Source organism: Sander lucioperca, chromosome 11 (genome assembly GCF_008315115.2).
Source record: "Sander lucioperca isolate FBNREF2018 chromosome 11, SLUC_FBN_1.2, whole genome shotgun sequence".
In the NCBI taxonomy this organism is placed as follows: domain Eukaryota; kingdom Metazoa; phylum Chordata; class Actinopteri; order Perciformes; family Percidae; genus Sander; species Sander lucioperca.
The window spans coordinates 29,712,756-29,726,154 of record NC_050183.1 but is presented as its reverse complement, the minus strand read 5'-3'; the positions used below and the strand labels follow the sequence as shown (position 1 = coordinate 29,726,154).

Sequence of the window (13,399 nt, the reverse complement as noted above, 5' to 3'; positions counted from 1 at the left end):
TGGAGCTGATAGTCTTCATTAGCTTTGTATAAACTCATTTGGCAATGGCTTTTTTAAAATTTTATTTCCAAATTGTATATATTTTAAATATTGCTCGTGTAGTATTCTATTATTTCATGTATATTGTTTCCTATTATTTAATGTTTACTCTGTATGTGTGCTGTGTGTCTGATATTTTGCTGCTGCAACACCGTTATTTCCCATTTTTTGGGATCAATAAAAATCTATCTATCTATCTATCTATCTATCTATCTATCTATCTATCTATCTATCTATCTATCTATCTATCTATATATCTATCTATATATCTATCTATCTATCTATCTTAAATGTAACGGACATTAATATAAAAAAAAGTTACGCACTAAAGCTTTAAAAATTGTCTTCAAAAAGTAATCACATGACTTTTGCATAGCTGTATTGCCTTAGAGACATGTACACTGTAATGCAAGAGTGCCTCATATCAACAGTGGACAAACTGATGTGTTTGGTTATCAGGGCAGCCATTGCCTCGGCCACAGGTTAGATATCATCTAATATATGCCGCACCTCTGGTTGAACCACAGACGGATGTTATTGGCTCTGGCAGAGGGCTGATGGTCTCTGTCACAAATAATAATGTTTCACTGCTGTGGCACTCAGTTCTCCTTGGTTGTGGAGTTATTAACAGTGTGAAACAGGGCTGCAATCATTACTCACATGACAACTGTCCCTGCCCTGCTAGCACTCATCTGCCATGTGACTGGCTGTGAATGCCTCATACCTCATGTTGCTGAGCCAAGCTCATCTGCACCACTGGAACTGGTGCACTACAGAGCAGATCAGTTTACTGATGTATGGGACACTCTCATTGTTGCATTTGTGTACCTAGGGCTGGGCAATAATTCAATATGATAATTTACGTCCTATTGTGTTAGAATGGACAGCCCTCATTCTGACAATAGTTGGTCAAAAATGAAAACTTGTAGCTGTTAACTTTTTTAAATTAGCATCACTGGTCGGCCGGCGAGCGAGCGATCCCGGCAGCCCCCAGCTGGCTGTCACGTCAGACTGGAGCTTATCAAGTCCGACAACATCGGAGCAAATGTGCAATTGGCCATCAATTTTCGTAAAAATGCCCATATTCGAACTCTGCAGTTGATTTCTCGCATAAAAAAGTCTCAAAAGTGAATTTAGTGGTGAAATAGCAGACACAAATTGTAAAACCTTTCCAGTTGTTGGCTGCAGCTACTATGGCAAACTCCCGATCCAGATTCTAGAATCGATTGCTTTTCCTTGGGTTCCCGGATAGTCACACTGAATTTTAAAGATTACATTTTGCAGCTGAATTTGGCCTGTTGAATTTGAACAAGTTGCAAATATATTAGTTGAATTTTAAACATTGTATTTTGCATCTGAATTTGGTAAATGGAATTTTGTTATGTTGAATTTTGGATTCTGAATTTATGAACTTAGAACACATTATCGATTATTATTTATCTAAAATCTCATTGTAAAAAATATTTTGTGGAAGCACCAACTGTCAACTCTACAATAACGTCGCAATATCGTTATCGATGTTCTTGGTCAAAAATATTATGATTTCTGATTTTCTCCATATGGCCCAGCACACCCCTATTTGCATTTTGTTATTGTTGTTAGAATGGACAGCGCTCATTCTGACAATAGTTGCTAAAAATTTATAACTTGTATATAACTGTAACTTTTTAAATCAGTAGTTACATCAAGAGTTGCTGATGATGATGATGATCTACTTTTGTGAGTGTACATGGTGTTTCAATGGATAAAGTAGTGGTTAAGATTAAAGTTAACATTGCCAGCAACTGGGAGACCAGGACTTAAATACCTGAAGCTGTAACAAAATATGTTTAGTACTTTGGATAACAATATGATATTTGCTGAATTCTTAAAGTCTGTCACAATACAATTTTGATTCGATTTAATTCACGGGCCTACCATCGATATGAGACGATACATGAGCCCATTTAACACAGTTCCATTTATATCAACTCAAAAAAGCAACTTAAAGATGATTGGACAAATGTATTACTGAGCTCTTTCAGACATTTAAATTATAAATATAAAGTGGGATTCTAAAATAAAGGGGTGTCTGACAGTCGATATGTATAGATATTTAGAGATTTCACCTTGCATCGATAACATTAGATCATGGATCATTGAATTGATATATCGATCCAGATCGATGTATCGTTACAACCCCTAATTAATTCCACGCAAAAACAGAATTTGCTCTATTTATTTATGTTCTCATTAAAAACATGTTGTGCCTCTCCTTTGATAAATGCACTGTCAACCAAAGCCATTGTCATGAGAGTATTATTTTGATTATTTCTCAACATGAGAGGCTCACCCGTGACTTCTCCTCCAGACGGGTCATCATAATGATGGTGCAGGTCCTCTGCTCCCACACCATCCTCCAGAAGTCACTCAGCGTCTCCGGCAGCGGCCCCTGTGTGGCAATGTAAGCATTCTGCTTCCTGTAGCCATCAATGTAGTTGGCGTTGATGTAGTCGCTACCTGGAACTCCTGCAGGAAGGAACAAGTTGGACAAAGTTGGCAAGCAAATTAATAGGGTTGCCAATCAGAAAACAGTGGGGCTTCTTTACTAAAATAGGATGAAATACACTTACAGTATTTGACAGGGGAAATCAGAAATGAAAGGTTGTCTCATTATATTAGATTGTTTAAACCCTTGTGTTATCTTTAGAACTTAGATTCTCTGCCCGAGCCTGAGCCCGAACCTGGCCGACATTTTACACCGCTATGATCGGGCCGGGCCCTTAAACAAGCATTTGTGTTTTTTTTTAATCATTACTTTATTAGCCTTATTCAGTGGTGAGCAAGCTATGCCTCTCCAGCTTCTCCCGTAGCTCTGGGTGTATGTCCTGCACTGACTTGAGTGTGAGGTAAACTGTGATACATCGCGTCTCCCCCCCTCTGCAGCACTGTTGTCGGCCAATTAGGTGATTGAGACAAGAAAGTCTCCTATATGGTTCCAGGGCTTTGATTATGTTGCTGTCCCACACTATTCGGCTGAGGGAGCTAGGGTCGAGGTTTTTTTTACGTTTCTTCTTTCGAATAAACAAACAGCGCAATTTACATGCTTCGTCCTTGTTGCATTACCGGTATTCATTAAGATAATTCTAAACAGATTTCTGTAGTTCAAACTCGGAATTGTAGTTGAGAACATCAGTTATAACGGCTCACCTATTAAAAAATTGTCAGGTTTAAATTGGGCTTGGGCTCATAATTACAGTTTGTGGGCCGGGCCGGGCTTGGACGCAATGTGCACAGGCTCGGGTAGGGTCGGGCTTGATTTTTTTGGGCCCGATCTAAGCTCTAGTTGTCTTCCAGTCGACCGTGCACTTGTTGAACAACTATTTTCTGATGTTTTTTATCCTTTTTGCGACACTTTTGTCGCTTTTTTTCGATGTTTTCGATGCTTTTTTTACCCTACCACCAGTACATACACCACTAACACAAACTTATTACCACTAGATTGACACCTATTTTTGGAATCCATGGACAATAAACCTCATATGTAGGAAATCTTACCTAATTTTTTAGTTAAAAAAAGCAGAAGTTATCAATTATTCAGACTAATATTAGAGGAACGTGTGTTGGTAGATAATCATAGACGTGTGTATGTCAAAGTTTAGTCAGAATACTGTTTTGAAACCATTTCAATTGGTTTTCAAATGCCTTTAAATTGAATAAAACACCCAAAATTTAATAAAAGTAGTGATCATTAATTGTACGTGCGAAGAGCATTATATGGAATCCATGTATTTTTGGGGTAATTTTTGTCAAAAAAACAAACATATTGCTGATATCGAAATTTTGAAAATGGGTCAAATTCAACCCAGGGACAACAGGATGATTAAATAAAGGTCTGGTTCTCTCTGCAGTTGAGGTAAATCAAGGCCCCGACCACTATGTGAGAATTACAGTACGTAAAGTGGCCTCTCTTGAGTGTCTCTTACCATCCACAGGTGTGAGGATGACCCTGGAGTGGTCGTAGGCAATAACATTTGCATAGCGGTTCTTTGGCTTGCTGACTTCAAGGTTGGAGTGCTCCCAGGTGAACTGCTGTCCTGGATCAATAGACTGACACACAGAGGGGGGGGGGAGCAGGTAACCATTTATTACAACAGTGCCTATATTCTTTTCTGTTTTTTAAAGCCTGTCAGAGCTTGGAGCGAAGAGTCCAGACTAATAAATGTGACACAATTCATCATCCCTCCCCCAGCCTGCAGCTCTATAATATGAAAAGCCCTGGGTGATCTTTAAGCCCCCTGGATACACACACAGGGCTGTTTGGACTCACCTACCAGCTCAGTGCCCGGTATTAACAAAGAACAGATCCAGTGAGGAAGGGAAACTCCATTTTCCAAAAGGTTTTGGGACAATAGTCCTTGGATGTATGTTTCCCAGTAGCATACATTAGGTTGAGTGATGGTGGACCACTAGCACTATGTCAAGAGTCAACAGATAAGGACTTGTGGTAGATGTTATTTCTCAATACAGCCAAAAGTGACAGGGGATAAAATAGTGATAATTCAGTTGAGATTGGGTCGCTGAATTCAAACATGGACTAGCACACTTTGGGAAGCACCCTCATGGAGTACAGCTGTGGAGCGGCAAAGGGCGTGAAATATGTCCCGTATCAGAGGGTAGAATTAAACAACCCATATCTTCACCGTCATATGGTTTGGAGGACTTGTTGGGTTATTTACATAGTCATTTTGTAACTATTCTACACTTATTGTTTCTTTGCTTCGATAATTCATACTCCTTTTATTTGAGTCTCTTCTCCATAGCTAGAGCAATGCTTTAGTACAACAGACAGCACAAGCTGCAGAAGTTCTTATTTTTTCTCATTTTTTAGGTTTCTACACAAAGAAACATGACGTTAGAACAGATGTTGAAATATTCTTCTCTTAATAGTTTTTTCTACTTATTTGTTTGTACTCTTGTGAATTAAATCATTGCAGTATGCGAGATGGAAAGCCACGCCTGTGTTCCAACGATGGTAGAGTGTGTCTTGATAAGCGCTGGACAGGTTTTCACTATGCTGCCTGATGATTGGTGTTGGAGACCGAGCAGTGTGATTAAACACTATCTTTAAACAAAGAGATCTCAGAGAATGTGACCTCTGAGACAAAGGAAACCACATGGCTCACATGCGGCCTGAACGCCCTTTTCAAACAAAGAGAACGCAGCCTCCATGCAACCGTAAAATCCTACAAATTCACGCTTTCATGAGAAAAGATGGCTGGAGGTCTAAAAACTACAGAGGTTTTAGTTCACACCTACATGTCACCTTCAAGAACTCTGATTCCCTATTGGCCCGGGGTGCCTGAACGTAGCAGGGGTCCGTGCCCAGGTGACCGGGGATATAAATACTCTGGTGACCCTCTTTTCATTGTCACTCACTGCAACACCTTGAGTTGCTGAAGAGGACAAACATCGGTCACTCACTGCAACGCCAAGATGTTAAAGAGGACAATCTGTTGCTCTCTATTGCATCCGTGCTAAATTGGAAGCACAGTCAAACGTTTGTACTCTTAATTAAATAGTTTAATTTTCCGGACGGGTGAACTATTTTGGATCCTGTTGAAATATGTGTGCATCAGTTTCATCTCTACAGAAGAGAAAACGAGAAATCGGACAACGTGGACACCGGTTTTCTTCTAAAGTCGACTGAGCTGGTTCTTCACTGCCTTTGGAGAGAAACCAGCTTTTTTCCCGTGAATCACTGACGAGTGAGACGGATCCGTTTTGTTTACCGTGGAGCATCTGTGGGACCAAACAAACGAGAACACACACAGTAAGGAGGCTTAAGTTTGTGGGCAGAGAAATATAGGTGTGTGTTATTAATGTCAGTAACTGCCATTGCTGCAACTTGTTACTACTGTAGTAACAAGTTGCAGAAAGTTGCAGCAATAGCAGTTACTGACATTAATAACACTGCTGCCTCCCGCCCCGGAGAAGTTGGTTACTGTACACGCGAGATAATAAACCGTCACTCGAACCACAGCAGGCTGAGTAATAAACATTCCCCTCGTTAGACAACTTCTCAGACCCCTGCCATAACATCAAGTTAGGTCAGAGTCCTGAGTGAATGAGAAGATTGGTTATTATCACTTCCTTGAAAATCAAGATTCCAAGTGTCTTTCTTCCTCTAAAGTGGGCTTTTCTGTCCCCTTTACACACTATCCTAACACACACACACACACACACACACGTACACAGATCAGCTGACGGCCACCCCACAGTCACACGGTATTGCAAACAAGTTTCACTTCCCGCCATCTTGGGAATAAATAGCCTGTTCGTGTATTTCCTCGAGTAACCATTTTGTGCCTTGCGCTAAAACTACAAAGAGCCTTATCCTACTACACACCGAGCCGATAATCGGCCGTTGGACAGTCTGGCGAGGTCAGTGACTCGAGTCTGTTCGGTGTGTTCCGTGCCGTCGGCCTTCATTTTGGCCGATTTGACATGTATAATCGGCGGGGCGGGCACTGCCGGCAGTCAGACTCAAATAACCAATCTGATTGGTAGAGTGCTAACCCGGAAACGGGGAGCGGAATGAGCGTGACTAGAGTCTCTCAAAATCTGACAAAATCTTTTAAACTGACCTTTGTCGATCTGAAATGAAGACAGATTCATCAACTGCACGGCCTATTTCTCGCTTAAAATGTTTTCAGAAACACGTTTTAGTGAACTATTTTAGTACAATATGAGATCGTATTCTGAACAAGCCGCCATGACGTTCTGTCTTTAAATTTCCGGAGAAACCAGACCCACGTGACGCGTTCGTTTTCATTTTTGGGCGACAATACAGATTAGCGCCACCTGCTGTTATGGAGAAGTATTACATCTCGTTGCTTTGGTGTGTTCCGAGGCATTTTTTTGACCAACTCGCGTAGACTGATCAGTCCAACTGCCTTTTCTGCCGAGGGTCGGCCGTCTGGTCTGTGTGTCTGGGCCCATATATAGGGCCCAGACACACAGATAATCTCACAGTGTTTCATCCGCCATCTTGATCTCGCGTGGCTTAGCTACCCATGTGATCTTGTGATCTCCCCCTCTCTCCCTTTTTCTCTCACTCTCACTCTCACACTCACTCACTCACACACACACACACACACACACACACACACACACACACACACACACACACACACACACCACATGTTTGCTTGTTTTTGCCTATGTTGTAGTTGTACCAAGTAAATAGGTTTATTGATTGAAGAACTATTGATTGACAATTGATAATTTGGAAGTTAAATAAATTCTATTATACTTTCAAGAGCAGTTGTTTGTGATTATTTGTGTATATGTTGTAATAACAGCTGGTTGAACAGGTCAGTGCTCGAATTTCACCCTTCCCGTTCACTTTATGAATGTGAGATAAATTAATTAAATTAATTAAGATCTGTATTTTCAAAGAGCACACCACCTATGAGACTGTTTTCACAGTAGTTATTGGTCCCTGATTCCAGGGTGGTGGCCTGTTTTGATTGTTTGTTTAATTTGATAATGTTGTTAATACACATATTCATAACTTCATTAATATTGATAAAACATCTTTGATAAATTGCTAATAATTGAATCTGTACCTTCCTAATCCCCAACATTGGTCTCCCAGCGATTGCTGGCTGTGAATGCAGGTGCAGGTTTAGCTGAATAATGACATGCTGAGGATTGTTTTTCATGATTGACCTTTCACGCTCCTACTTATCTTGTATCATCTGGAAAACAAGCCCACACCCGTATACATACACACACACACACACACACACACACACACACACACACACACACACACACACATGCATAGGCAAAATGAAGCTGCAACGAGGACTCTAATATCCTGTTCCTCTACTCCTGACTGGCTGGCTGGGTGGCGGCTCAGCCCCCCCAGTCTACAACTGATAATAATGAAAATGGAGAATGAGGTTGAATGCACATCTTATTTAACAGTCTGTTAGGTAAGGCTTCCACCACGCTGCAATGACAAACCACTCACATTACTGCTAATGTGCTCCACCGACGCGTAGATCAGTTACCCAGTATGTCAGTGTAATCACACTCACGGAGCTGCAGTTCCACCAACAAAAAAACAAAGCAGGTAAACACAGAGAGAGGAATAGCCAGGCATGAAGCATGTGGATTTGTGTATGGCAGAGTCAGGTTTACACTCAGCACCCGCTGCCACATTCACTGAGTTAAGAATAATAAGTTACTTATGTCTAATACACGTTACGTTTACAGGAGTCCGTGTTGGCTCTGAATTGGCTGCACACCTTTTCATCTATCTTACATCTTATCTACTTCACCCTGTCAGATGAGAATCACACTCACTTTGCTGAGTGTTGTTTAAATTAAACAAAATAAAAATACAAACTATATGTATTTTTATCTGATGCTTTCTGTATCTTCCAATGTTTGCATCCAGTGTATACTAGTCTATATCCACGACCTTCTACTTTGCTCTGTTGCCGCCGTAAATTCCGCTGGATGTCCCTCTTTTCGGCCGGATGTCCGGTACCTTCCTCATTCTTTGTGTTGGCTTTCTAAACTCTGGATTTATGAGGACTATGGTTAACCGCTCCTCAGATCTCTGCAGGGTAAATCCAGACAGCTAGCTAGACTGTCTGTCCAATCAGAGTTTTCTGTTGCACGACAAAAACAACTTTTGAACAAACACTGATTAATGTTAACCTGACTCCGCCAGATGGGTTGCTTCGCATTTGCTCGGCATATCCATCTGGGAACTTTCCGTTGGAGAACTTTTGGGAAGGGGCGAAAATACTGGTTAGCTGATTGGATAAACCATCTGTTTATCACCACCTATGTTGGTGATAGACGGGCCAAATCAGATCAACGATATATAAAAGCCTCCAGTGCCGTTTTTGCTCTTCTTTCAATGAAGGAATACTTTCTAATTTGGATAAAACTTGCGCGATAGCTACGCTCATCTCATCCGTGGAAGCCGCCATGTTGTTTAGACTGAATAGTCGCTTGTCGTTGCATCACACCTAAACCCGCCTCAAAACCAACGCTGATTGGTCGGTCATTTTGCGAACGGGTCCAAATTTTCTCTGTCTCAAGATGCCAGACTGATCTGCGAGTGGAAAACTGGAGCTCGCTAGCTGTTTGTTTCTACAACTTCAATTAGTACAAGGCAGGATTAACTGGGAGACTTCTTCTAAACGAGGGCGCACTTCCAACTTTGCGTGGAATACCTGCAGACAAGGGACATATGTAAGTAGTTCTTTTGTAGATTATGGTGAACTAGTGTGTGTTGTAGCAGTGTTTTGCCATTCAGAACGATTCATGCTACGGTGAGCCCCCTCGTTTCGGGTAGTGACGTAGAAAACCCTGCAGATTTTGAACAGCTCACCTGGAGACTGAAGGCAGGACACATTCAGAAACCCGTATCTCACTCAAAACAACATGGATGTTTGTTTTTTTTCCAAGTTTGTATGCGTGTGGAAGCACCAGAGACACAAAATAACACCCCAAATCCCAGAAAAAGTGTTTTTTTCATAATATGGGCACTTTAACAAAATTACAAATATAATGTAGTTTTGTTATTGGTTGACAATAAAAAAGAATTGGAAATTAAGTGTGATTACATCGCAAAAACTGATCAAAGCAAAACTGCCTCTTGCAATCATAACTTAAATGAGGACATATAATCTTTCCATCAGTGGCCATACATAAGCAAAACTTTAGGTTGCAGACATTCCTCAGTTTTTTTGTTGGTTTGTCTTTGAGCAAAGTTTCAAACCCCCCGTTGTCACACACAAACACTAGCACTCCTGCTGCGCGGTAACACACTCCAGAAAAACTGTTCACAGTGAAAGTCACTGCAGCCCAGTGACTGGGTTTGTGTTGGCACTTGGGAGTAACTGGAACTTCAGCAAAACAGAACATTGGCCAAGTATTAAGGATGATATAAACATGCCACTCCTGTTGTTAATGCTTTGTCATTTCCAAAATTAGATGGGTCCTTATATATGTCCTTTTGTAAAATACGTGTGAGTGCGTGTATGAGTTGTTACTATGATAGCCACTGTTCATCACACAAACTGCTATAATTATTATGAATCATATTTCTCTATATCTCTATATCTGTATCAGTGTCTCTGTGTCCAAACTGGCAGCAGCAGATGGCCACCCACCAAGAGCATGGGTCTGTCCGAGGTTTCTGCCTTTTAACCTTCGCCACTGTTGCACTAAACATTTGCTTTTGGGGGAATTATTGGGTCTTTGTAAATTATGTGTGGTCTAGACCTACTATCTGTAAAGTATCTTAAGATAACTCATGTTATAATTTCATACGATAAATAAAATTGAATTGAATGAGTTTAGTGTGTTTGTGAAATATGTATTTGCCAATGCATTGGCCCAAGAAACAGTTATCGATCCTCAATTATACAACAAGTGGATCTGACCAGGCAATCTAATTGGTCAACTAGACATTAGAAAGTGCTCAAATCAGCATGACAGCACATCCAGAGCCATTTGAGCACATCATGCTCATCACTAAAAATATTTCTTCGTATTTCAACTCCGCATTCCGCATGTCAATATTACAGAGTTTTTGAAATATTTGTATTCATGAACATAAATCAGGAACCACAGGGTAACACACAGAAACTCTGCAACATTTTTATATAAAGTGACTCATCAGATTGAAAAACTTATTTTTTTACAGCAACCTGGAGCCTGTTATTGGAAATGTTTTGATCACATCAGCTGTGCCGGCATGACGCTATGTTAAAGCTTTAGTGCATAACATTATTTAAATAATGAACGGCCGTTACATTCAAGCCATTGCCAAATTAGTTGATACAAGGCTAATTAAGACTATCAGCTCCACACAACTCTCTCAGTATTTCTCAGTATGGCTATGTTCAGAAACTAGTGTCGTCCGGCGACTTTCGCGGGCAAAAACTCGCGTGAAGATAATTACCTCTTCTGAAGAGTCCATCATGTTTTTTTAATCCTCCGTGTCCTCATTGGCTACTAGCAACTGTGTGGAGGTGCGGTGCGCTATCATGGAAGGCTTGTATAATGTGGATACTCTGATAGTTTTGTTGTCATTACTTAGAATTCCTCATGGGGGAGACAGAAACTATGCACTATAGCTTTAAAAATAGCCTGCTACATGTGAATTACGCAGATGTACAGGAGCTAAATCTATCCATGGAAAATTTTTCATGAATATATATTAATATAATAAATATATTTTTCAGAAGATATCTTAGTTACAACATGATTGAGCTAGAAAAGCAGTTTTGTGTTTCAACCCGTTCTCACTCCCAACTCGTAAAATACTGACGCTTGGTCAGCGTCTCTCAGCGTCAGATAGCGACGCAAAAATCCCCCTTTAGCGTCTGTATGGAACGCACCGGGCAGAGCAGCAGCTCGATCGCAGCGCTGTAAGATGACGTAGTATTAAAAGCAACAAGGGTAGCGAGTAGTATGAAAGACTGAAAATCTGCATAAGGAGGTTGGTTGGGGTGGTGGATGGGTCAAACAACACAGGACTTTCACCCAGGAGACCGGAATTCATGTCCCATTCTTGTGCCACGTCAGTTAAACGTACGTCCCGACCCAGAGCGTCAAAAAATGACGCCTTCTAAATATTACACTAAAGGGCTAGACGCGAGTCCCGAGAGCGTCAAACAGTGACACCAAGAGTCCCGACCCAGAGCGTCTAAATATGATGCTAAAGGAGAATTTTTGCTTCAGTAACAAATGCCAAAGGCACCTGACCAAGCACTGCTTTTTGACGCGATGGGAATGAGAATGTGTTGGTTTTTATGGGCGGTATTTATTCAGTTTGGGAAAATCCCATGATCTCCACAAAGCTAACTTTAGCTTAAGTTGGCTAGCTGACTAAACAGGGAGGGACTAGAAATCGTCTCTGTTGCTAGTTTTATTTTGAGAGCGTATTGCTCCACAATATGAATACAGTTTGAGTAGAACTTTTATTTTGTTGGTAACCGTTGTTGTATTATCGCAATACTACATTCAAGGATTTGATTTAACGGCATATTATTGGCACTTCAGTGATGCTTACGGACTTCGGCGAAGTCCTAGCCGCATTACTGTCGTGCCAATACTGACGTTAAATCCCACCCTTGAGTGTTATATTGCTTAAATATATATTAATTAACAGCAGCGGCATGGACAGTATTCCTTGCCAATGCAGATATGAAACAGATCTGAGGCTCAGTTAACAGCCAAAACTAAGTTTTACTAGTGCAAACCAGCTTTTACGCATTTGATATGGCTAATAAATGGATGTAATCATTATTCTGTTATATATGTTATATATGGAGTGTATGAAGTGGTCTCAAGTAGTTCCCAAACTCATTCATCAGATGTAACAAGCTGTAAGATACTCACTGGCAGGTCTCATTTGAAATGCAGCCATTATCAGCGTTTCATTTCAAGGCCTGCTGCTCTTACTATAGACTAATGGGTGGTAGCGCCGATGCAACAGACACATGAGGACATACGAGGGTGTGTGAGTGTGTGTGTGTGTGTGTGTCCCACTGTGATGTGACGATGTAAGCCAGATCATTGCAATGGATTTTGCATGCATTCACAATTGATCCAGAGAATATATCCAGATACAGATAACAATAAAAAAATATAACTGACAACTCAAGTAACATTTAATTAATAACCTTGCATCATAGATAAGCACTAACCTCTAGTTAAGTCTGGAACTGTGAGATGTTACATTGAGATGGCTTTTTGAGGCATTTGATTAATTACGGTGTGTGCGTCTGTGTGTGTGTGTGTGTGTGTGTGTGTGTGTGTGTGTGTGTGTGTGAGTGTGAGTGAGTGAGTGAGTGTGAGGGAGAGACCTAGTGCCTCGGCCATCCACAATCTCCAAACAAACGATCAAACTTTATTGAATTCTACGGTATCAGATTACACATCAGCTGCTGTGATTTTTGGTTTCATTCTCAATACTGATGGCCAAATGAAGCAATATTTTAACCACATTCTTCATTTTCTGAGCCCACTAGTTGGCGCTCTCTGTTCAACAAAGGGTTGAAAGCACACTGAATCTGATCACACTGATCTAGTGGGCTCAGAAAATAAATAAAATGGTTCATGAAGCTTCATGAGGCTTCATTTGGCCGTCACTAATTCTTGATTACTAGCAGAAACTAAGAGCAAATATTCAGACGGAAGCCACCTGAACCAACTGGTTGCTGCACTCGTCTGAAAACAGCACCATTTTTGTACCTTGGGTAAAAACTCCCAGTCTATGCAACACGGTCTCACGGCAGTTTGTGTAATTGTCACGTTATTTTTAATCTATTGAAAGGACGCC

The 13,399-nt window shown here is 40.8% G+C and overlaps 1 protein-coding gene across 29 annotated transcripts in view; it reads right to left on the bottom strand.

Annotated features, from left to right (window-relative positions):
• The window catches only part of ptprfa (protein tyrosine phosphatase receptor type Fa), a 400,117-nt gene that overhangs the window by 30,264 nt on the left and 356,454 nt on the right, over positions 1–13,399 (bottom strand). For all 29 annotated transcript variants that reach the window (XM_031311904.2, XM_031311903.2, XM_031311912.2 and 26 more), the window contains 2 exons: positions 4,005–4,128; positions 2,372–2,547 (listed from right to left, as the gene is read on the bottom strand). In XM_031311904.2, the coding sequence (XP_031167764.2) occupies positions 2,372–2,547; positions 4,005–4,128 (300 nt within the window). The remainder of the gene's footprint in view (positions 1–2,371; positions 2,548–4,004; positions 4,129–13,399) is intronic.